Genomic DNA, 26,643 nt, shown 5'->3' with positions numbered 1-26,643 from the left:
GTTCACTTCACTGTGTCGTCTTATTCACCCTGTAGCTCTGCAATACACAGTATGTTCACTGTGTCGTATTATTCACCCTGTAGCTCTGCAATACACAGTATGTTCACTGTGTCGTATTATTCCGTGGGCGTATTATTCCGTAGTTTTCTAATCAGCAGGCACTGAACCTGTGAACTCTTAGACTGATGATTTTCTCAGTTGAAATGAGAAAAACATAAGACGGACCAACTTTTGTTTTATGTGCGAGTCACTGTGTTATTACATACAGTTGGAGGAATTATGATGTCTTCTACACAGTAAATCCATGCAAACAGCTGGACCAAAGCTTGGTTAGACTAGATGCAGACAGTACACATGCAGTACAATTTCATCTTAGATTCATCTATTGATTGATGAAATTTGTTATGTGGTAGGTACGGTACGGAATGGTACGCTACACAGTGGTTCTTAGAATTGTTGCTTTATTATGGACTATTTAAACTGAGGAATTGTCTAGTTGAGGAACTATAATGGACTTAAATACACGTGGATGACTGAGCTGTCGTATTTCACGCGTGCCACTCAGTCAGAAGTACTAAACCAGACCGTGACTCGACGGCAACATCCTGGAAAATGAACCAAAAGTTGTTTGACTGGCTTTACGGTGGCTCTCCCAACTACAGAGGCATGTTGTGCAAGGTTCCCTGCTACTACTACTCTCTCTCTCTCTCTCTCTCTCTCTCTCTCTCTCTCTCTCTCTCTCTCTAAAGTGCACTTGACTTGATCTGTCACATTGATTGTCTTCCATTGAGCGCAGGGTGTAACCGCCTTGTGGAACTGGACATTCCTTCGCATGCAGCTGGATGCGTACTGTGTGTGTGTGCAAACAGGAGTCTGACCTCAAAACCAAGATGCCATCGGACGGCCAGCCAGGTGTCCTGACCCTGTCTGGATGAAATTTCACCTTAACCCGTTTTGACCTGAGAACGATTCTACAAATGCCTTCTAAATTCTGACCGTTTTCTGAAAAACACAGTTGTAGTATGTCAGTGGTTTGAAGTACCCTCAAAAATGGTCTGTAATTGGCTGCCAACCCCCATCTGAAAAAATGTTGTTCCAGGGACCCTCCAGAAGCAAAGATTTGGAGGTTTGACTTAAAACGTTTGCTCTGAAAGAATATATATTCAAAGATTTGCGCCGCATTTTCACGATTTTTCAAAAATAGCAGACCTACAAGTGACCTATGAGCTTGTAGATCTGCTATTTTTCAATAGCTAAATTATAACCTAATGCTTCAAACGCCAAAAGGGGGTTGCCGCCAAGAATGGGTTAAGCAAAATAGGGCATGAATTTCCCTGCTCCGTGGATGTGCTGTGTGTGAGTGACTTGGGGATCATTACGATGTGGCGTGCATGACCTGTCCCTCCATTCCTGACCACCCATTTGCATGGGAAAACTTTGTCCAGGCCAGTGATGTGTGCAGGATGGGTGGTGCTGCTGCTGGTTCTCCACATCCTACCTACCTGCCTAATACCTACCGCATCGTTTGTGTAACTTCTGCATACTGTGTGTAGAGATAGTGATCATTGATTGGCCTGGCCGAGCAGGAATGGCATTATGGTGCCCCCTGTTGGAGCGGTGCCATCACACTACTTACTGCCTTTTGTTTTTATACTATGCATTTATTCAATAAAGTAATAAAGTAAAATTATATCCACATTAAAACAGAAATGGATGCATTTTGACCTATAATTAATACTAAAGCCAAGAATCACTGTACACATCTAAATAATGCACTTATTGGCTTGTGACAGTTAGCGTGAAGATTTTTGATTTAAAATACATGAAGTAATATCATGTTAATGACGTAAGCCAAGGACTGAAAGCTGTATCTGACTATCGTGTATTTTAAGGCTTTAAAATGTGTTGCGTAAATGTGTCTTATCATAAAATATAAACTGTTCTACTCTGTTAAACAAGTATAGTCACTTTGCCTTATACTAAAAACATAAAGATCATTGCGGTCTTGTTTCCATTGAGGTCCTATATCCAATCCATCAACATATAAGAGGGGGCGAGATCGTGTAAAGAAGGGGTCGGGAGAAGTGATGCAGTGGCTCAGGGGTGGAGTGGTTGGTAGAGTGACCCAGTTCGAACCCAGGGCTCCCACAGAAATGGTGTCCAAGTGTCCTTGAGCAAGACTCTGAACCCCTGACTTGCTCCCGATGAGCAGGTTGATGCCTTGCATGGTTTCCACCGCCATCGGTGTATGAATGTGTACATACTTTACATGTACCATTTATAGGACACTATTGTCAAAATCATAGTGTTGAGCAATACACAGTATTGAGCTAAACACAATCAAAAAGTTAAAGAATGCACTTAGAAGGGTGTAGAACTGTAGATCAATAAAACATGCCACCTCTCTTGTTGGCCTTAGAAATAAATGTATTTTGGGAGTCTGTGGTTAGACCATGCAGGGAAGGGACTGTCTCATTGAATGCTCGGCCCACTGGCACCTAGGGATGGATGTCATGTTTAATCAATCAAGACGAGAGGCGATCAAGAAATAAATCTAATGATCCATGCTGGTACAAACATGTCGGTCTAAAAGTGTATTGATACCTGTCAACCAGCGCTGCCCGGGTAAACAATTATGCTTTTAAAGTGACTGTACACATATTAACCAGTTAACAGTTTATTTAATATTTTATTATTGGTAAAAAGGTCAATTGCCTTCCGTCAGTTAGAAAAGTCCTGTATTTGAAGGCCCTAGTAAAATATGCTGGTTCTGTTCAGATTTTATTGTTTCCAGTCTTTCCACAAAAAATAGAAAATGCTCGATAGTGAGCTCTATAAGAACCCGGCTCGATATGGTGCTCATTATCAATAAGAATTAACGAGCTCCATCCCTAGCAGGGAAGGGACAGGACTTATTGAATGCTCTGCCCACTGGCACCCTGTCTCCACCGATGGCTGCTTGACCAGTTGAATGCTCTGCCCACTGGCACCCTGTCTCCACCGATGGCTGCTTGACCAGTTGAATGCTCTGCCCACTGGCACCCTGTCTCCACCGATGGCTGCTTGACCAGTTGAATGCTCTGCCCACTGGCACCCTGTCTCCACCGATGGCTGCTTGACCAGTTGAATGCTCTGCCCACTGGCACCCTGTCTCCACCGATGGCTGCTTGACCAGTTGAATGCTCTGCCCACTGGCACCCTGTCTCCACCGATGGCTGCTTGACCAGTTGAATGCTCTGCCCACTGGCACCCTGTCTCCACCGATGGCTGCTTGACCAGTTGAATGCTCTGCCCACTGGCACCCCGTCTCCACCGATGGCTGCTTGACCAGTTGAATGCTCTGCCCACTGGCACCCTGTCTCCACCGATGGCTGCTTGACCAGTTGAATGCTCTGCCCACTGGCACCCTGTCTCCACCGATGGCTGCTTGACCAGTTGAAGTACCTAATTAGTTGTCAGAAGATAATCTGACTAGAGGTTGACTGTACATTTATACATGGGCAAGACAGCTTTTTCTGTCAATGGCTCAACTTCGTGGAATGACATTTTTTCACCGTGATTGCTCTGCTTCAATTGAACTGTATTTTGTGTATTGTAACCTCGGCTACATTGTAAATGAGGGCTTGCCCTCAACTGTATTTTGTGTATTGTAACCTCTGCTACATTGTAAATGAGGGCTTGCCCTCAACTGTATTTAGTGTATTGTAACCTCTGCTACATTGTAAATGAGGGCTTGCCCTCAACTGTATTTTGTGTATTGTAACCTCGGCTACATTGTAAATGAGGGCTTGCCCTCAACTGTATTTACTTATTTGGATACATAATATAGATTCATTGGCGTGGGTTTCATTCGTCACTGTTTCTACAGTTTTCAATAAGATGCAAGTACATTACTCGCTTAAGGAATCATTTTTATATATATTGAGGTACAGTATATGCAATGCAGCATGGCTACAACATGCTGGTATTGGTTTGCACTTTCATAATCCCAGAATAGTAGAGTGAATGGAGGCAGTGGCAAATAATGTATAACTGGGATTATAACTGAACCCTTTTCACATCAAGTGCCATTATTCGGCATTTGAGCCACGGACCACCATTTGATGGCTTTTAGCCTCTCAGACCCCAAACTAAAGAATATTTAGTTGTTAATATTTTGTCTACAATTCCATGCTTTTGGCAAATGTTTATCAAAATAACAATTTATCTTAACTGTGTAGACTTTAACAATAATTTAGCTCTTGAGAGTGTAAAATTAAACCAAATGGAACCGTAAAAGGGTGCATTTGGTTTCATTTTACACTCGAGAGGGATTTAATAAGGGTCCATTTGGTTACCAACTCTGTCATTTATTTGGGCACCACCTGGAACCCCCTCAGGGACCACTGGTGGTCCCCAGACCACTGTTTGAGAACCAGTGCTGTATAAAATACCAATTTGTTCAGTACTTGGGCTGCTTCTGACCCTTGACTCTGCCACGTGATCAGGCGGTAATTCTCCCTGCAGGGCGTGCACTAAATGGTTTTCCTCTGAAAGATATATGCCTACCGCCGTTGTTTGATTATTAAAATAAAGTTGTCTGAGGCTGAGGAGGAATTAAGTGTTACGCAGGGACAGATTCAGCCACCACCTCCTACGGCAGATATATAAACAGTGTCAGAATGGAAGGAGAGAGAGAGAGAGAGAGAGAGAGAGAAGATCAGAAGGCACACCTCGTAATCAAACACATCGGCAGCGTTTGACATCCGTGTGAGGGTGACATGTCATGTCATGCCACATGGAGATGCTGTCTGTTCTGTTTGCGTGCTGGCGTCTCTCACGTCCTCTGTCTGCAGCAGCAGCAGCTGTCACTATTAAGGCTGTACCCTAGCCCTGTTTTTAGGACTCGAACTTCGGCAGGAATTTTCGAGCGAACATCCGAACCATTCGTTTCTAATTAATTTAAAAAATAACCTTCGAGCTGCGAACCTCCGAGTGCTTTTAACCAGGCTGCAATTCATAAATGGAGTGCCAACCATAACGAGCGAACGTTCGAACCCCCGAATGTTCGGGGACAGCCTTAGTCACTATACCAGTAGCCAGTATTTCCAGGGAGACAAAAAAATGTCTGGGACCGAGTCCACTTCAATTCGGCATAGAGTAGCGCAAACATCACTCTGCTGATTTCTGATTGTCTGCACCTTTGTTAAATTGACGCGCACACCCGTACACACACACACACACACCTCTGTCGCTCTAATTAGTCTCATGCAGCCTGCCGGTAACTGCCCATGCCATAGAAAGCATAGACCGGACCCCAGGCTATTATACCAGTAACCAGAGTGGAGTTCAGTCTATTTGTAAAGCCACAGTCATAAAGGTTTCTTTTTTTTTTCTTTTTTTATAACTCGTAATAAATCGTTGGTATGACAAATCCATCCACGTTTAGTCTCACCGTGTCAAACTGAATTTTCTGTTTTTAATTTAATGAAAAGCAAAGCTTTTGCACACCTACAAGCGACAGGTGCGTAGGAGAGGGTACGGTGCCCCAAAATTGAACAAGGAAAACAACCGCACACTGTCTTCAAATGCAGTGACCACCATTTATTTACAGGGAAATAGCAACGTTTCGGCCTATGGGGCCTTCATCAGGCTATCTATATTAAAGAAAACCATGATGAAGGCCGCATAGGCCGAAACGTTGCTATTTCCCTGTAAATAAATGGTGGTCACTGCATTTGAAGACAGTGTGCGGTTGTTTTTCCTTGTTTTTAATTTAAAAAAAAAATTATGAGTAGTTTGCCCTTTGCCAAGGTTAATGTTTTTTTTCTTGATTATGGTAAATGAGTAGATTCTTGTTTGTCAAAGGCTCAAAGCTATGTTTTACTGCTTGGAAAGACAAATACAATATGCTCTATTAAAGTGCATGTGTCAACTCACGTGCATTAACATGCGTGCGTAGCCCACACCTCTTTCTACACACACACACACACACACACTTTTACTTTACTCACGTCACAGTCAAACTCTCAGACACACACACACACACACACACACACACACACACACACACGCAAACACCCAGGCGGGCACTCACTACTTATTTTTTGCCTGATGTTCGTTAACACTGCGAGCTCCTTCAGAGTGTGACCTGTCCCATCTGGAACTGAGAGGTCCACTAATCTTCCCCGCCCGAGTTTCAGATTCGAGGCCCGCCGCAGGTCTCCATTCCTGGGGTCACGCAGCTAAGTGACAAGCCATAGGTTGATGGAAAATCCATAGCGCTATCGCCATACATTACTTTTATTTGATGTGGCCTATATAGTGAGCATAATGCAATGTGGAAGGCAGTAGGGTGGTGGGTGGTGGTAATGGTACTAGACTGGGTCCTGTGGTTGGAACCTGCATGGGACTGTCCCGCTCCGTAATGCCTCCCTTGGGGGCAACACATCTTAGCTGACGTTGACATACGACCCCTTCCAACCCACCCATGGTCTTGACCCATTCGGTGCTTGTGTTATGGAGCCCTGTAACTCAGTCCACGCTATATGGATTTTCCTGTCGGGCGTGTGTACGCCTTAAAACACTATGGACAGGGCACTCACAAACACTTTGCTTAGTGTAAGAGGAAATGGAGAGGCCAATCAGGTATTGTTTCTATACGGTCTGACTGTCTGGGACCCCTTTGTGAGCATTTCACCCAGAGTAAATAAATAGAATGCATCGGTTTGAAGTGTTCTGCGTATAATGTTGCTCCCCACAACTTGAATTTTATAAAGCATTGCCTGACCCCGACTGTATACATATTTACTGGCAATTTGTTGATGACAGAGCTATTTGGGATGCCAATTATTTTATTACATTGAACCGAGGCTATTTCTATGTGTGTGTGTTTGCCCACATTCCAAACAAACACGGCTAACAATAAATGTTCCAGTAGCATAACTACACAGTAAAATCCTTAGAGTTAATTTAACTTGCGGTGAGTGATCCGTGTTCTCCGACACACCCTGCCGCACGCACGCACGCACGCGCAGGCGGGCGGGCTACTGGAGGCACATCCCTGTCGGCTCATTTAGTATGGACTCGTCAAACAAGCTAATGTTTTTCTGTCCCTCAAACAACATGGCATTTGTTTTTGTACCCTCTCAGAGTTACAAATGGACAAAGCATCATTCAGGGTTCCAGTGTGGGTGCATATTGAGTGTCCGGCCTGCATGGGCAGATCACACACTTCATTTCCAATATTGAGGTTTGTCCCTTTTTCCTTCCTCTGACTGACCTGCGTATCTCTTTCTTTCTCCTTCCTCACAGACGATACATTCGCACAAGCCCCACTTTGTGGCGGTACACTGTCAAGAGGTTGGCGGCAAGAACTTTGAGGAGTCCATGGCACACGTGGACTGTTTTGTCAAGTAAGTAGCCCTTTGGTAAACGTCAGATATGATCATGATGCGAGTCTGCAAAACGGCCCCTGTTGTGAATGTTATTGGCCTCATTCTGATAGCCTGCATGGGTTCCAGCCTGATTTGTTTGTCACTCGCTACTCGGTCTGGCCAGAAGGCAGCAGACTCATTTCATAACGTCACCTGTTCCGTAGCCACGTTGTTGCTGATACGTCATCAGCCAGAGCCACTCTATCGATGCTTCTCACTGTTAGCGCCAGTTCCAGACTAAACATTAGGTGAAAAGTAGGGGTGCACAATTATGAAATTATGACCGATATCCGATTATTTGACACAGGTTTTGACCAATTCTTGGGGCTTGGCCCAAAGTCTGTTAACTCTTAATCCGCTGCCATTAATTAAAAGCGTACTGCCACACTTTTTGTTTGCTGGTGAAAACCGATTAAATAATCTGGATTATTTTTTGACCGTTCCGATACCGATATGGCCAATTCCAATTATGCTACAGATTCTATCGTGCATCCCTAGTAAAAAGTAAACCATTTGATTCAGTAGTACAAAAAACTGACGACTGTGTGGGGTGAGTTTAGTGAATGATGAGGGGACGTTGCAGGACAACAGCAGTAGCTGTGTGGGGTGAGTTTAGTGAATGATAAGGTGACGTTGCAGGACAACAGCAGTAGCTGTGTGGGGTGAGTTTAGTGAATGATAAGGTGACGTTGCAGGACAACAGCAGTAGCTGTGTGGGGTGAGTTTAGTGAATGATGAGGGGACGTGGCAGGACAACAGGCTGTGTGGGGTGAGTTTAGTGAATGATAAGGTGACGTCGCAGGACAACAGGCTGTGTGGGATGAGTTTAGTGAATGATAAGGTGACGTTGCAGGACAACAACAGTAGCTGTGTGGGGTGAGTTTAGTGAATGATAAGGTGACGTTGCAGGACAACAACAGTAGCTGTGTGGGGTGAGTTTAGTGAATGATGAGGGGACGTGGCAGGACAACAGGCTGTGTGGGGTGAGTTTAGTGAATGATAAGGTGACGTTGCAGGACAACAGCAGTAGCTGTGTGGGGTGAGTTTAGTGAATGATAAGGGAACGTTGCAGGACAACAGGCTGTGTGGGGTGAGTTTAGTGAATGATAAGGTGACGTTGCAGGACAACAGCAGTAGCTGTGTGGGGTGAGTTTAGTGAATGATAAGGGAACGTTGCAGGACAACAGCAGTAGCTGTGTGGGGTGAGTTTAGTGAATGATAAGGGGACATGGCAGGACAACAGCAGTAGCTGCGCGTTGCACATTGCTACGACATCAAACTGGTGTTTTTTTCCCCAACCCGCAAAACACAGACCAATCAGAAGCCACGTCCATTTCACCCGTTTCCCTGTCCCGCTACCTGGAGATGGGACCCTTTTTGAATTAAGTATCAAATGACAAAATAAGTCCACGGAATGCAGCGAATCAGGCTATTATTGTGATGTTATTGATTATTATGAAAAGAAAATCGTATTTTTTTGGCTTTTTGCCTTTATTGATAGGGAACAGTCAGACAGGAAAGTGGGAGAGATCTGGGGAGTGACACACGGCAAAGGCCGTCTGGCTCGGGAGTGGAACCCGCGGCACGCTGTCCGGCTGGCTCGGCAGCCCAGGTGCCCAGACGGTTGAGCTATAACCGTACAGGGCCGATGTGGTTGATTTATCTTGTTTTTTCTGTTGTGTCAACTGAAAATGCAACCCCCCTGCCTTGTCACCTGTAGCATTATGTGGTGTCAAAACAGTTGAAAATGAGTGGAGATCTCCCCCCACTGGTGGCATCATGCTAGTTGTACTGCAGACAAGATGAAGATGAAAAGAGTTGTTTCCCATTATTTTTGCAAGGCAGATTGTATCAGATAATTAACATTTCACTTCCTACAGATTGGTTTGGTTGTATTATTAAGTCGATCGTGTGTGTAATAAGAACAACTGTCTTGGTAGAAACCACATAACGGCTCAGTACTTAACGTGTGTGTGTGTGTGTGTGTGTGTGTGTTCTCTCCATCAGAGAGCTTTTGGCCAGTGATGCCATGAAGGAGTACAGCAGAGCCCGCATCTACCTCGATGAAAACTACAAATCCCAGGAGCATTTCACAGTAAGGGCAATTCCATCAACTTTTCAAAGTCTTTGTGTATGGAGGCTGAAGGACTACAAAAATGACCAGATATTTCTGAGCCATATTGTTCTGATCTTTTGGCGTAGGAAAACACAATGTCCTCTATACGGTCAGTTACTTATTGCACAAACTTGAAGACGTGTGCTATGAGGGCCCGTGTTCAGAATGCACAAGAGAATCTTTGACGGCGAACTGCAGATTGAAATCACTGGCAGGCTGCACTTCTACTCTCCTTCCATACTTTTTATTTTTTATTTAACCAGTAAAAACCACAGTGAGACTGAAGTCTCTTTTACAAATGTGAACTGGCCAAGAGAAGAGGCAAAATAAATAATCTAACACGGCAACAATGAATACAAGACATTAACAGGACAAACATGCAACGCTCATAAATACAGTACCCACTACCGAAGAAGCTCAGAGGGAGAACAGTCAACAGGAACATCTAGTAATAATGCAACCAATAAAGACTAATGCATAAAAATTAAGCAACATTATTTGCTAGGAAGGGTCCAAAGTTTAACAACTCCTGCAATGATAGCAGATGGCCACAAGGTGGTGGTATATACTTGGAAGTACCCTAGTATAGTAGTGGGTCACCTTGCTGGCAGGCAGCTCACACTGCTGATTCTCCTCTGTCTTGATTGCTGTTGATTAACCCATTTTGGACTACGGTTGATTAAAATAAAAAAGGCTTCTAAATCCAAACATTTTTCGGACCCCCATCTCAAAATATGTAGTTCCAGGGACCCCCCAGAAGCAAATATTTTAGTTAAAAATGTAACGATATATATATTCAAATATTTGTGCCACATTTTCACGATTTTTCTAAAATAGCAGACCTACATGCTCATAGCACTTAGATCTGCTATTTTTTAACAGAATGCTTAAAACACAAAGTGGTTCCCTCCCGCCCAAAATGGGTTAAGGAACTTAGCCCAATGACTCTCATTGTACACGGACAATTGGATGAATTATTCTTAAAATACATTCATTTAATAGACATTATTTGAATCAATACTTTGGCTTGGGTGCCCACCTAGTTCATGTTAGTTGTATTTGTGAGTTAATGTGAATCACTTTGCCATACAATATTTTTCAGCTCTGGAATCTAATCTGATATTTGTCACCGTCTATATTGTCTTGTTTCTTGCAAAAGTTGAAGTTTTTTTTTAATGGATACTGCCATTACTTAGCCAGCTAAGATGCATAAATCTGAGGCCATTACCCGTCTCTCTCCATTCATGTTTTTTATATGCACCACAGCGGCACGTGGCCACTTGGTGGCGCAAGACATTCAGAAAGACTTGGCTCTAGGAAAAATGGATATTTTCCCTGAACTCGCCCCCTTAGAGTATTAAATTGGAATTTTACTTCAGCAGATTAAAATGCAATGCAGACTACTATAGAGGCCCGAGAGGAGACTATGATATCTCCCCTTTTCCAATAAGAACAGTTCTGTTGGGAGAGAGAGAGATGGATCGGGGGCTCTTTCAGAATAACTTCCATTGACGTGGTCTATATAGATATGGGACCGCGTTACCAATCAGCGCGTGATCGCTCAGCTGTGTCTGTTTTTGTCGCGGTTATCACCATGCTACGCTGCACCTCCACACAACGCTCATAAATCACATCTCACCGCTGACTCACATTTGCTCTTTTCATAAACATATTACAAACACTATGGCCTTTTACAAAAAAATAATTATCTGCCATTTCACATCAAGCCGGGGATAATATCCCAAACATTGCGAGCTATTTACTCAGTGCCGTCTTTGTCTATAGATTAACCTTTGTTTTGTGTTTCCATTTTCATCAAATAGAGATTGCGGGGCATGGCCGCTTTCTCTTTTGTGAATCAATGGGCGTAAAGGGAAACATCTGATGTGCTTTCTATGATGTGGATATTGAAATCCTGGCAACAGTAAACACGAAGAGACTCTCCAGTCTGCCTCGCCACAGGACCTGCCATTTGGCTTAGATGACATCACTCATATTTGTTTCCTCAAACTTCGATTTTTTTTACCCCACCCCCCCCCCACCCGTTTTGCTCCAGGGATAATTGTTTGTTGTCCGCCCTGCCTGTCAATTTTCAGATCATTTAATTGGAAACGCCACGAATGGCTCCTCCTGAGCGTCCACTGTGTGTGTGTGTGTGTGTGTGTGTGTTGTTTTTTCTTTCCTTCTGTGCACCTGTGTATTTATTGGGAGCTATGAATGTAGCTAGTATACATAGGAGTTGAAATGAGAATTGTACGACAAGTCACTTGCCTCTCTGTATATACCTTTTTGTGTATGTTTGTGTTTGCGTCCATGCTTTGCGAGCCACCGCTGTGTGTCAGTGAAGGGGAATATGGGGTAATATATTAACGGAATGACTGTTCAAATATGTGATATTCTGGATATATCTACTAAATCTACAGTTGATTTAGTCGACTAAAATGTATTTTGGCAGGTCTTGATGACGTCGTAATGACTGTTTTTACACTTGCTGAAAATAGCCGATCTACAAGCTCACAATGCGTCACAAAGCGTTGTGAGCTTGTAGATCTGCTATTTTCAGCATGCAGCCAAGTGTAAAATGACTTACTATACTGTTGTGCACTTGTTCCTTCCTAAAATTTTAGTCTAGTTTTTATTTGTTAATCGAAATTGTCAGTATATTTATTCTTGGTTTTAGTTATCATAGCTTAGTTTTCATTTTGTTTCCATTTAGTTTTCGTCAGTGGAAAAAGTTAGTCAACGAACATTTTTCGTCTTAGTTTAAAGGCTCATTGTAGATTTTCGGTTGTTAGGTGACCACCGAACTACAACATGAGCAAACCACCGCCACCGCTCCAGCCCTTCTCTCTGTTTTTACTCACCACCGCTCAACGTTATTTCAACTCCGGTGGTCAGCTCACCACCGGAGCGGTGGTCACCTCACCACCGAAAATCTGGACTATATGAGCCTTTAGTCTACGAAATCAACACTGTCCCCCAGGTCCGTCCCACAGAGCAGTGTGTATAACTTCATTGCCCACTCTTGTCAATACAAACCGAATGCCCACGTCTCTAATCCGTGTTAATCCTAGAGGTTGCATGATAGGAGGTTGGATCATCCTCTTTGCAGGATATATACCAACAACTCTGATGTGTATACGTTCTGTGTGTCTTAGACTTCAGTCCTCCTAGCCTCAAGACATTATGTAAGCTATTCAGTTATTCAGTACAGTCTGGAGCAGACAGAACTCCCACATGACATCAGGTGGGAACCGGCAACAGACTACCAAGGTGAAAGGGAAGGGCTTTCACAACATCACCGCTGTGTCCGGTGGCGGTAGCGGGCAATGGGTTTTAATGGCGTTTAATGTTTGTTGGCACCGTTTGTTTTACATCACCATTACATCACCTAATCAACATGAGTTAGACTTTAATATATTAGTGCCCCTCACTTCACATGGGTGTAATTTTTAGGGTAACGGGTACCGTCGCCCAAAGTCCATCTCGCCCTCGTTTGTTTACGCCGACCTCACGGCGACCGCTCGCTGCGGCGGTTCTTGTATTCTTTATTTTGTTTTACTGAGAATAAGGTTAGAAATAAGTTTAGGGTTAGGCATAGTTTTACTGGGGTTAAGTTTAGGAATAGGGTTAGGTTTTGGCACCGTTTTATTGAGGTTAAGGTTAGGAATAAGGTTAGGTTTAACCGTTTGAACACAATTTACTTAGGTTACTTCTAGGAATACCAGGCTGAGCAGTTCTGCCGGCTGTACGCCCGGAGTGAGTTGGTAAAAGGGTAACTTTTTGAGGGGCAGCGTGTGTGCCTGTGTGTACCACAGGAATAATATGATTGGCTGAGCACGGAATGTGATGATGTATTATGCTGTAGCCTAGGATAAGAGCGCACTCACTTCACGCAAGTGTGTATTTTCATTTTTGTATCTAGAAAGTTTTTCTAGAAAGGCATTTGTAGAAGCTGCCTCGGGTCGTGATGGGTTAAGCCAGTGGTTTTCAACCTTTTTCATGTCAAGGTCCATTATTTTTGAGTGGTGCAACCACTCCAAGGAACAGCACCACTCAGTTCACACAGGTGTGATTTTTTTTTATTCTGCATTTGAGCCACGGAGGACCACCATTTGATGACCTTTAGCCTCGCAGACCCAAAACGTAGAATATGTTGTTGTGTTTGGATAACCACTGGTTGAATACCACGCGGGGGTTAGGCGGTTGAACCCGGCCTGTTGGCTTGTGCTCCTCCCATGGCGAGAGGCAGCGGGCGGCGAGCAGGCCTTCCCCTCTTGTCTTTAGCTCAGACTGACTGACACGTCCCCCCACCCACCACACCCACCCCCCTCTCTCTCTCTCTCTCTCTCTCTCTCTCTGTGTGACTGAGCCCCGGGCCGGGGTGTTTTACAACCCCGTTAAGGTATACAGCAGGTAAAATGTCAATTAGGAAGGACCGCCCTGATAGCTCAACTCCCAATCCACTTGTTCCAGGCCATTAATATTTATCATGGTCCCGGCCCTGGGGCTGCCTGCCGTGTCATCGGGAATGATGTGCGCTAATGCCTGCCCTTATTACCACTTCCTGCGCGTGCACACACACACGGTAAAACGCACACACACATGCGCACGCACACGCACACGCACACACACACACACACACACACACACACACACACACACACACACACACACACACACACACACACACACACTTAGGCTCCCCTATCTATAAAAGTGTAACGCCTCTCTCTCTGACTCTCTCTCTCTCATTTAGCCTTATCAAGATATTCTCACTTGCAGACACCAGTGCACACAGACACACACACACACACACGCGCGCGCGCAGACTCAAACTCCCAGACACAGAGCCCTCAGTTGTTCCAGGGCATTTTAATGGGAAATTAAAGGCGTCCTGTATGTCTGTCTGCGGTCTCCTGGACAGGAAGCAGTGACAGGCCGCAGTAAGGGGATAAATCAGACACGGTGGTCTCGACAGGACAGCGCTGCTGCCTACTTCTGTGTGTGTGTGTGTGTGTGTGCCATGTGTTCTCGTACCATCCCAGGAGATGGAGTATGATGTCCATCACTGACCCTGACTGTACAGTAAAATCTGGAATGTTAATTTGTCTCTGGAAGTGTAAAAAAAAAACGGACAGGTCCATTGAGTCGTCGGCGAGTGCACTTTCACCGACGACGTGCACTCCTCCTCCTGCTCCTCAGAGGAGTCCTTTGTTGCGCCCTGTCCTGTGGAAGAAAGAGGGATGCTATTTTGATTGCCGAAAACGCGATGCACATGTTTGGTCCTGTCAGCATCCATTTGCATCAGTGTACTATTTGTATGCGCGATACACAGTCTAGATCCTATACCCGAACGCAGACAGTCTGCTCCATTTGATTAACTACAAGCAGTCACATTGAACTGACTGGGACTTGTGTTCTGTCTGCTCCCACTGACCGTGTACAGAAGGTCATCTTATTTAGAGCAAATCATATGAACATAATTGGCCTATATTTAATCCTATATGAATATAGTTCATTACGTTGCTGACAAACTTAAATGGTGGTGATACACGTCTGGATTTAGGGGGTGCAGTGGGTGCACAGACCATTCAGAGGGGCTGAATTTAGGGGGTTCAGTGGGTGGATTTAGGGGGTGCAGTGGGTGCACAGACCATCCAGAGGGGCTGAATTTAGGGGGTTCAGTGGGTGGATTTAGGGGGTGCAGTGGGTGCACAGACCATCCAGAGGGGCTGAGTTCCATCCAACCCCTGTCATGTTGTTTAATGTTTAAAACCTTTTTTTTCCCCAAAAAAATTTAAGCAAGCTATTGTTTGTGTTTTACATGCCCGGTGCGTGGCCCACCCAGATATTATGTCTGTTTCCCTTCCATGCCCATATATGGAGTTATTTTTCAGGCATGCCCAAATATGGTCTATGCAGACGTCATAATGTCAGAACAGGCCAGCTCCATATATGGACCCTGGGCAGGGGCCTGGTCCAGAGCCCGGGCAGAGGTCTTTTTGGGGAGGTTCTAGCCTCGGAAACACAGACGTTTTTATTTCCAGGGAGGAAAAAAAAGCCTGGGACCGAGTCCACTTTGTCGATCACTCTCGATCTTTCTGATCGTCTGCACCTTTGTTAAATGTATGCACACACGCACACCCGTACACACACACACACACACACACACACACACTCCTCTCGTTCTCTGTCGCTCTATTGAATTAGTCTCATGTTGTGCAGCTGTGTCTAGATTCTCCCTGCGGATCCTGCTGGGAGCTGCCTATGCCATGGAAAGCATATACCCCCAGGCTAGGGCGGTTCTGGACAACCGTGGGTCCGACCGACTCGACACCGGCCACTGCACCCCCTGTGGTGGTGTGGAACGTGTGTGTCGAATTTGAATTATTACTCCCAGCGTCATGATTTGAAGAAAAATAATCATTGTAGCCAACAGCTTGATGAGGACCTTCTGAAAGAGGGAGCAGGTAGTGTATTGGTGCCATGCTCAAGGACACTTTTGGCAGCATACATGGCTGTGTCGACGTACACGCTAACCCTCACGGGAATCCAACCGCTAATCTCTTCATTTACCACGCTTTTGTCTCACTTATACCCTATTACCATAAGCCACCCTGCCTCAACCCTAACCAAGAACCAGTGGACGTTGATGTCGAGGTGCGTGCGTGCGTTATCCCATGTGGTGGCAGGCGGTCCCACTATAGCTGCATGGGAGGTGAGGGTATAATCCTACTTCAAGCGGCACGCATGTAATGCAATCATCAGAACCCACACTCAGCCACTCTGCTCCGCACCCAGGAATTTATGAACACTTAGTGTCTCTCTGTGCTGACAGGGCCTTCTCGTGTGTGTGTGTGTGTGTGTGTGTGTGTGTGTGGTATTACTCCCCAGCAATACCTGTCACCCGCGTTTATCACCCGTTTTAACGGCCTCCCATATGGTCACCTCAATCTCCCTTTTAATACTGATACAAAAATGGGTTACACGCGTCGCAGACGAGTATACGTACAGAATGAGACGGAGGAGGGGAGATGGAGAAAGTAGGGTCATATACGAGGATTGAAATGTTGGTTTTATACATGGAGGTTAAGTGGGAGGGCCAATTCGCTCCTCTCTACCCCCTCTCTCTCTCTCCTCCCCTGCTCCCCCACCTCTCTCCTCTTGTGTTCTCTATATACCCCATGATCAACAGGACTATAGGAAGGCAGCAGAGCCATAAGCAGGTTTAAAATATTGCAGACAAAATATTGGAGGGCTCTTATTTCAATATGGTGAGAAGTACAGAGCAGACTGAGTCCATTTGAAGGGAGTAGATGTCAGGGCGGTAATATTGTTGGGCCATAACTCTCTCGGGCCATCACTCATGCACTCAGGGGCATGCCCATAAGTGCATACACACACACACACACACACACACACACACACACACACACGCCCGGGACACACACACGCCCGGGACAAGTGTTGAGCGACAATCAATGAATCTGCCATCAGACGTGAATTATGAGCGAGAGAACAGGGACTGGCTCTGTGAAAATATTTTGGCTGAAAATGTATATATAATTAATGGGTTGTGTGGAGAGGCAAGAAAATTGATGCATTTATTACAAGGAGCCTAATCCGAGGAAACTGAGCCTAATGGCCTCCTGGCCCGTACACACACACGCACACACACACACACACACACACACACACACACACACACACAGACAGCATATTGAGGTGCACGCAGTGATCCACGCACACACACACACCCATGCACACAGTATGCGTGCATGTCCAGCTCGCCCTCATAAACAGTGCTGCGATAAAGTGCTTGTGTGTGTGTGTGTGTGTGTGTGTGTGGGGATTGGTTCAGTGGCCGGTTGATCTGGCCGGGGAGTAAATCAGTTGTCCTAGAGCGAGGGAAGTGTGTGTGTGTGTGTGTGTGTGTGTGTGTGGTCAAGGGGTGTAGTGTTGGGAAGTTGTGGGGTGGGGTGGGGGTGTCGGTCGCTGGCCACAGATAATGATGTGATTCCAGAGCCAGGCAGGGGCCGAGCGCACCTCACCCCCACCGTCCATTATGATGTGCGGCCCCCCAGCCACCCTGAGCGGGGGGCACAGAGTGAAGGTGAGGCTGTCATATCGATCTTTTTAGCGCTAAAATATGAGCCACTTTACTCTGCTCCCCGGCGCAGTGATGTGAAAAATAATAACTCGGACCCAAATTAAAAATATTGATCGCTTAGGAGGTGTTGAGAGCAAATAAACACCCTCTGAAGGATTTTTATTTCCCCTCCGCCTGCCCTCCACCCTTAGCCCTTCTTCCCTCCCCCTCTACCCCCACCCTGGGGGATGTCGGCTGCATGCAGGGCCCACAGTAAGGGCATGTCTGCTGCATGCAGGGCCCACAGTAAGGGGATGTCTGCTGCATGCAGGGCCCACAGTAAGGGGATGTCTGCTGCATGCAGGGCCCACAGTAAGGGATGTCTGCTGCATGCAGGGCCCACAGTAAGGGCATGTCTGCTGCATGCAGGGCCCACAGTAAGGGGATGTCTGCGGCATGCAGGGCCCACAGTAAGGGGATGTCTGCTGCATGCAGGGCCCACAGTAAGGGGATGTCTGCTGCATGCAGGGCCCACAGTAAGGGGATGTCTGCTGCATGCAGGGCCCACAGTAAGGGGATGTCTGCATGCAGGGCCCACAGTAAGGGGATGTCTGCTGCATGCAGGGCCCACAGTAAGGGGATGTCTGCTGCATGCAGGGCCCACAGTAAGGGATGTCTGCTGCATGCAGGGCCCACAGTAAGGGCATGTCTGCTGCATGCAGGGCCCACAGTAAGGGGATGTCTGCTGCATGCAGGGCCCACAGTAAGGGCATGTCTGCTGCATGCAGGGCCCACAGTAAGGGGATGTCTGCTGCATGCAGGGCCCACAGTAAGGGGATGTCTGCTGCATGCAGGGCCCACAGTAAGGGGATGTCTACTGCATGCAGGGCCCACAGTAAGGGGATGTCTACTTCATGCAGGGCCCACAGTAAGGGGATGTCTGCTGCATGCAGGGCCCACAGTAAGGGGATGTCGGCTGCATGCAGGGCCCACAGTAAGGGGATGTCGGCTGCATGCAGGGCCCACAGTAAGGGGATGTCTGCTGCATGCAGGGCCCACAGTAAGGGGATGTCTGCTGCATGCAGGGCCCACAGTAAGGGGATGTCTGCTGCATGCAGGGCCCACAGTAAGGGGATGTCTGCTGCATGCAGGGCCCACAGTAAGGGGATGTCTGCTGCATGCAGGGCCCACAGTAAGGGGATGACTGCTGCATGCAGGGCCCACAGTAAGGGGATGTCTACTGCATGCAGGGCCCACAGTAAGGGGATGTCGGCTGCATGCAGGGCCCACAGTAAGGGGATGTCTGCTGCATGCAGGGCCCACAGTAAGGGGATGTCTGCTGCACGCAGGGCCCACGGTAGATACATCTGCCTACAGCAGGATTTCTGCTTCATGGTTGGGGTCCTTGAGGCGGTTCCAGGGGGTCCCCAGCTAAATGATAGTTTGGAACCAAGTGGACCCTTATGGGACTGAAAACTCAGATGTCATTAAAGGGGGGGGGGGGTCCGTAGACTAATGCATGTCAAACTGGGGGTCCGTCTTAACCGACCGTGTACGTTCGTTTCACCATGTTTTTGCTTCGGCGGCAGTAATTTCACTTCGGCATGAGTGGCCTATATACTGGCGCTATAGCAGAGTATGTACAGTATGGGAAATGTCCATTATTGCCTGCATTGCATGGTCCTCCAGAATGAGAACATACTGGTGATTATCGGTTTGATAACGTTGGAAGCGCGGGTGTGATATACCGAGCTCTTTTACTCTGTGCTTGGCAGTAAATGGTGCATTTTTATAGCAGCGCTTTACAGAGATCGTGCATTACATTCACCGAGTCTCACACACCCATTCACATGGATACCGGAAAACTCGCCAGGTTACCAAGTCGCCATGGCGAAACTTCATCAATGTCTTCATCGTTTGCTGTCTTCATCAGTGTAGTATGTCAAACTCACAGATGTTATAGTTCATATCCAAAGTGATCAAATTATGTTGTGCAATTAAATGGTCAGCTAGATGATGATAAAAATGTGAGTATGTGAATACCAATGATAAGTAGGCCTACCATTTCAGGAATTGTTTACTAATGAATTACATTGTTTCGGTACTTTTCACTTCAGTGATTTTAGCATTCCTACTTTCTCTAGTGTTTACTCTAAACAACTATTCTCTTTCTCTCTCAATTCAATGCAATTTAAATGAAGGTGAAGTCAAACTAAAATGCACTAAATCGCGGCGAGTCTGTAAACTGGCGAGTTCTCCTGATACCATTCACACACGGCGGAGGAATGTCGGAGGAAACCAACCTGCTCATCGGGAGCAATTAGGCGGTTCAGAGTCTTGCTCAAGGACACTTCGACACTAACTCTGGGGGAGCCACGGGTTCGAACTGGCAACCTTGCGGTTACCATCCGGTCAGTCTACCCCTGAGCCCCTCTAGTAGTCTCTCTACACCTAGAGAATGATAATAACCCCTATAGCTACCATGCAGTCTCTTTATTGTTCCCAGACACAAATGAACAAGCACAGGGAGTCACTCCCCCCTATCTCATCATCCACTCTGGCGCTGATTGATCGGGTCTTGACTCTTATCATCTGACATTAGCCTGGCTCCGTTCAGGTACCCCCCCGCCCCTCCCCCTCCACCACCACCACCCGTCCCCGCGGTCATAATTTTGCCCTGACTTTTTTTTATTCCTCGCCCGTAACGGATGAGCTGACACGGGGCCATCAAACGGGTGGGAAAACAATTGCCACCGGGTTAATTTTATTGCACCGCTCTCCCCCCCCCCCCCCCCCCCCCATGCATGTGCGAGCGGGTGGGAGGTTCCCTCTGCCCGCTGCCTAGAATGAATGACCGCTCCCTCCGAGTGGACAGGAATGGGAATGGGAGGGGCTGGGGATGGGCGGGGGAGTGGTGGGTTTATGGCTAGGCACAGGGAACCAGAACCCACATGCACGCACACACACACACACACACACACACACACACACACACACACACACACACTTCAAATCTAAATTGAGATTCTCCTGACATGCTCAGAATTGGAATTTTGATCTATAAGCGAGGTGATGTTCCATTTAGTTGATGATGAAAGCTGCCATGTTTCCCGCTCAATTGCGTGTAAACCCCCCCCCCCCCCATTTGAAGTGGGTTAATGTCCGCACATGCTAAACAGCAGCGGACACACAGCGTCAGGATGTGTCCCGTCGAGTCAGAACTGTCCTAAAACAAACTACTTAGTATATCTAAATGCTGCCGTAATACTTGGCTGGCTCCCACCTGGTTTGCACCACCACACTATTATTGATTTGTCTACAAGGACGTTTGCTCTGTTTGGGGCGGCCAAGACTTGAATGAATAGATATTTGATGGAGCAGCACAGGGGAGGGAGAGGGGGAGAGAGGGAGAGAGAGCCATGCCGTCTCTCTGTGGAGGAGGGGGTTGGTTGGAAGAGGGAGGGAAGGATCGCATGCTGCCTGTTGACATCAGTGAGGACTGAGGGACCGCTGGCTGGCTGGGGCGGCGATGGCCATATCTCCGGTCCTCCAGTCAGTCGAGTAGAGCTATAGCGTCCTTCCTCTCATCCTGGTGAAAGCTAATCTCTGTTCCGCTGGCGTCGGGGCCCTGTGTGTGTTTGTGTTTGTGTGCGCGTGCGTGCACGTTTGTGTGCATGTATAATGCAGAGGTTCCGAAACGTTTTAGCCAGTGAGCCAAAAGAGAAATTGGATGTTTGCCCAGTGTTGTGAGCTTGTAGATTGGCTATTTTCATTACTTCTTAAACATTTGTTTTCTAATTTATGGAATTCCTTAGATTATTCTTTGATTTCTTTTCATGAAATTAAAAGAATAATAATATAATACAATCATTGAATTTGTTTTAAAATCATGCAATTTTTCAGTTTTTAGAAAATGGTCAATAATTCTTTTTTCTTTTTTAAACTAATTATTAAAAACAAAATGTAAGGAAACTTAAAAAGGGGACTCATACAAATGGGTCCCCGACCCACATTTTGGGAACCACTATTGTGTGTGTGTGTGTTGGTGGTGATATAGTTAGTAACTGACCGTCCATACATATTGATCGCCCCTCTCTCTCTTCCCCTTCATTTGCATGGGCCGGCTGACCGTAGGGCAGTCACTGGCCATTATATTCCCATTAGCTAATCTCTCATCTTTGATTTCCATAATCCTCCGCCTATTGAGAGGCCTCACAGCTCTCACAGACCCACACCCCCACCCAAATGCATGCGCGGTCCCTGGAGAAAATAGGCGGCACCCCCGCCCCACCTCACCCCAACACCCTCCGTGGTTCTAATCTCCACCCACACTACACCCACAAACTAATCTCCCCCCCAAAAAAAATCTGCACAGCCACATGCAACACACGTAGACATGCGTGTACGCATATGCATACGCACGCTCTCAACAGCGCATGAGCAAGTGTGTGTGTGAGAGTTTGTACTCGAGGCATGTTGCCACATGCACATGCTACTGCTTTTCTAATACTGGTAAGCTACTCATTGTTGTTTTCTTTTCATAGCTTAACATTTTTGTTTCATACTGAAGCCTTATTGGTATCTGAACAATTAAGTACATACAGTAATATAGGCTTTTATGTAATGTAGTCCTATTACATATACAACGTTGAACCCTAGCCTCCAAACTCTAGTCCAGGGTGAACGTTCGGCCAAAAAGCTGATCTCCTAGATCACACAACACATTGTAAAACGATGCGTTGTGAGCTTGCAGATCAGCTATCCTTGGTGGGAGGACAATAAGGACGGACCACGTATAGAGCCCTGAGTGACCCTGATCAAGTATATTATATACAGCAGTGGTTCCCAAACCTTTTCATGTCAAGGACCCCCAAGTTGACACTATAAGCCCGCGGACCGCCATTTGAAGAGATATGCCAGGGACCCCCATAAGAGAAGACTTTTACGGCTCTAGCAGAGATTCTCAACCCGTTTAATTTCAAGGACCCCCAGTTTGACATGCATTAGTCTACGGACCCTCATTTAATGGCATTTCTATCTCTGGGACCCCCAATTTATATTGTAAAATCAGTGGTGGGCTGTCAGGGCCAGTAAAGCCTTCTCTGCTGATGCACTTGCCTGATGCAGAAATGTGTATTTTATAATACGTTTTTCTTTTTAACAAATATATTGTATTTATTTCTTTACCACTGCACTTTCTCACTCAAACAGGCTTCCATTCTGTGCAGGTACAACGGGGCTTGTTTTTTTTCTTCAGAAATCTTCAGAATCAGAATCTCCACAGAATCCCCCTTCTGTTATATTGAATGGGAGCAATATAGAGATTGACAGTTCTTTAACCAATCAGATTTAGAGTTTGCCCTGCTGGGCCTTTTCTTTCAACTTTAGCTCTGCTATTTATTTTTTTAATCGTTAAAGTGCGCAAATCTTTGAATATATATATTATTGTTTCACAGCTGTTGTTCCAGCTCTGGGGAACATTTTGTCAGATGGGGATATCGGACCTTGTCACATGAAATAGTTTGAGAACCACTGATATATAGAAACTGAAACTGACTTTTCAGAAAACTGTCATGATTTAGAAGGCATTTGCTGCAGTATCGGACTCGGGTTAAGTGGAGAAGCTTTGTGTTTCCTTCACAATAGTTGTGCGCGGCGCGTAGCGCTGTGTGTGTGTGTGTGTGTGTGTGTGTGTGTGTGTGTGTGTGTGTGTGTGTGCGTGCGTGCCCATGTGTTGTGCTGCAGTGTTCAGATTAGTGCCAGTGATCTGTGGCGTGGTGTCAGGGGAGGTGTTGTTATACGACTCCTGGCGTCTCTTTAAAGGAGCCTTTATTAACATGAGTGTCAGACCACAGCTTATCTGTCTATGCAACAGATTAAGCCCCTGAGGAACATGCTCATATTTCAGCTGCCTCCTCGCTATAGTCAGTCTGAGCGCTCCTCTCCTCTCAATGCACGTGGGAAATCTTCACTGAAAAGAAATAAATAAAAGTCCCTCGGTTAATGTATCTATCCATCTGTAACTGGATACAATTGTGCAAATACGCTTGTATGCGACTGTATACACTCAGACTGGAATTAAGTGATTTCTAACGGGGTTTATTTAATTTTTTTATGCACGTCCGTTGTTAGTGCTCTTCTCTTTGAGCTATAGCGGGGTTACCAGATTGGGCTAATGATGCGCTGATCGATTGAGTTGATCAACTCCATTACCGTTATTAAAATAGAGATTTTAATCCCCCAGGCAGTCAGAAGTTATCGCTTTGTCATGTAGTCTCGCTTTGTTGCAAAACCCAGTTCTAACGATATGTCGTATAGGCAGCACATTTCTATTTTAGTTTTAGTCATAATCAATCAATCAGTCTCTTGAATAGTTTTCATTTAGTTTTAGTCACATTTTAGTCACCTGGAATTTATTTGTGTTAGTCTAGTTTTAGTCGACTAAATATCATGAGATTTTAGTCGACTAAAATGTGTTTTGGCGGGCCTTGATGCCGTCGCAGATTTTACACTTTTACATTCAACCAAGTGTAAAATTACTTATACTGGATCTCTTGTCCACTAGTCCCTTCCTAACATTTTAGTCTAGTTTTTATTTGTTGACAAAACAGATTACTTAATATTTGAGTCATTATAATACTGGTTGCTAGATAAAACCAGGCTTGTTTCATTACATGCTTGGAAAATCAACAATGGCGGACATTGTAAACAAAGTGGAAATGCAAATTTGGAACTGAAGACTGAAGAAGAGGAGGGATTATACAAAGTAGGGTAACATTGATATATGAGGACAAAATCAGTTGAGCTGTTCCTGAGAGCAATTTCCATTAAAGCACCAATATGATATGAAAGTCTGATTGTTCAAAATTGGTTATTTGTATAGAAAACACATATGGGAGCCCCAAAAACACAAATTTTACGTTATAGGTCCTTTAAAAGCTGGTTTATCCCATCATCCATTATCTGAACGTGTGAACAGTGTGTGTACAGAATCTACTTGTATGTAGGCCTAGCCGCCTAGTGCTTTCCCTCTTACCCCCCCCCTCCCCCCTTATATTTATTTATTTAAAAACCAACTGGAACTGCCTATTCCCATATTAGACATTGAAGCTCACGCATCGATGTGCCGTTTGCAGTGTCATTCTTTGGGAGTGGGGAGGGGTGTCGGATGCAGCGATATGGATTATCTATCTATAGCCAACAACACGCTCAAACCTCCCACATTCTTAGTCCCGGGAGCATTCCGCTCTTCTTCCGTCCTCTCCTGGAAAGATTCATCCAATGGGCCAAATCAAATTGATCTTAATCGCCCTCCCTAGAATTCTCCTGGAGCGACAGTTTGCATTGATCGCAGAGAAGAAGGCGTCCCTCACTCCCTCCCTCCCTCACAAAAAAAACCCTGCCCCCACCCACCCCTCCGCCACCCACTGCTCCAAACGAGCTGATAATTAATAAAGGCTGGCTCTACAAACAGTAGTCAACAGACACCATGATGGATAGGACGGCCCTGGACACCAACCAGTGCAACGCCACCATTTGTCCCCCTCCTTGCTCTCTCTCTCTCTCTCTCTCTCTCTCTCTCTCTCTCTGGCCCTCTTTAAGGCCCCCGGGTGTCCATTATCCAGCATCATTAGAGATGCAGAGCAGCACCCACCGTGCTAATTAAATACCCACAGGTTGCCCTTGTTTTTCACCCGGGATGTTTTCTGTCGGCTAAGTATTGGCATGCATTTAATAATGCATGGGAGCCAATTCACTGGTGGAGTATTTTGGGCTCAACCTGAGATGCATGTAAGAACCTGGGCAGTCCACGACGATAAGTGATATGGATTGCAAAATTGCAATTGCTCATAAAGAAGACCTTTGCAAGTCACAAATTATCATTATTGAGATGAATTCCCCTTCATGATGATATTCGGTGGCAATGCATTCATCATTTGGAACTCATGCTTCATTCTGGTCGCTGAGTTTCACAATAGTGTCCGCTTTCTTTCTAGCTATAATATGACTCGAGCAAATAATTGAAGACAAATAAGTAGGCCGGGAGAGCCTTATTGACGGTATCAGCCGATAAGGCTTGAATCTCTCCCTTTTAAAGTGTGCTGGACCCCTGGGAGACCTATTACTGCGGCGACAGTTAAGTGGCTCAGGGGTAGAGTGGCCGGCTGGGAACGGCAAAGGTTCCCAGTTCGATCCCGGGCTCCCCCACAGTTGGTGTCTAAGTGTCCTTGAGCAACAATAGTGTTCACGTATGGAGTATAGTGCGTGTTCACGTATGGCCCATAGTGCCATGCAAAGTGCCGCTCGAAGCTGCAATACCACTTTCGGCCACCATGTCCATTTCGCTTCAAGCAGATGTTTCCACTGCAAGCACTCTAAAACCTTACTTTCTCCCGATTGCATGGTTTCCTGTCCTCCGACATCATGAATGTGTCTCTGTGTGTGTGTGTGTGTGTGTGTGTGTGTGTGTGTGTGTGTGAGTGACTGGGTGAGTGTAATGCACAATGTATGTAAAGCGTGTTGGAAAAAGTGCTATATAAATGCACCATTTACCATTACTGCATGACTTGCCTCACCCAAGCCCTGCTACTCATCCGCTGAGTCCGTGGTACCCGGGCCGGGGATATAACCCACGACCTTGTAGTCCAAAGGCTAGAGCAGTATTGTTTTTGGCAGCAATTTTTGTTTTAGTCAGTGTTTTGAATAGTTTTCCTTTAATTTTAGTCACATTTTAGTCACCAGGAATGTCTTAGTGTTAGGCTAGTTTTAGTCGACTAAATCTACAGTTGATTCAGTCAAACAAAATGTATTTGGGCGGTCCTTGATGCTGTCGTAATGACGGCATCAATAGCCGATCTGCAAGCCCACAACGCGTCGCCTTGTAGATCAGCTATTTTCAGCATGCAACCAATTGTAAAATGACTTATAATGGATCCCTTGTCCACTGTACTCCCTCAAGTCCCTTAAAATTTTAGTCTAGTTTTTATTTGTTGACGGAATTGTCCGTATATTTATTCTCA

General features: G+C 45.8%; 1 protein-coding gene across 3 annotated transcripts in view; it reads left to right on the top strand.

Moving 5' to 3' along the window:
• Positions 1 to 26,643, top strand: part of inpp5a (inositol polyphosphate-5-phosphatase A) — a 206,406-nt gene that overhangs the window by 53,746 nt on the left and 126,017 nt on the right. For all 3 annotated transcript variants that reach the window (XM_080782480.1, XM_080782479.1, XM_080782481.1), the window contains 2 exons: positions 7,294 to 7,394; positions 9,423 to 9,510. In XM_080782480.1, coding sequence (XP_080638606.1) covers positions 7,294 to 7,394; positions 9,423 to 9,510 — 189 coding nt within the window. The remainder of the gene's footprint in view (positions 1 to 7,293; positions 7,395 to 9,422; positions 9,511 to 26,643) is intronic.

The sequence above is a fragment of the Protomyctophum bolini genome, assembly GCF_963924005.1.
Source record: "Protomyctophum bolini genome assembly, chromosome: 14".
NCBI classification, from domain to species: domain Eukaryota; kingdom Metazoa; phylum Chordata; class Actinopteri; order Myctophiformes; family Myctophidae; genus Protomyctophum; species Protomyctophum bolini.
This window is presented reverse-complemented; position numbering and strand designations above follow the sequence as displayed.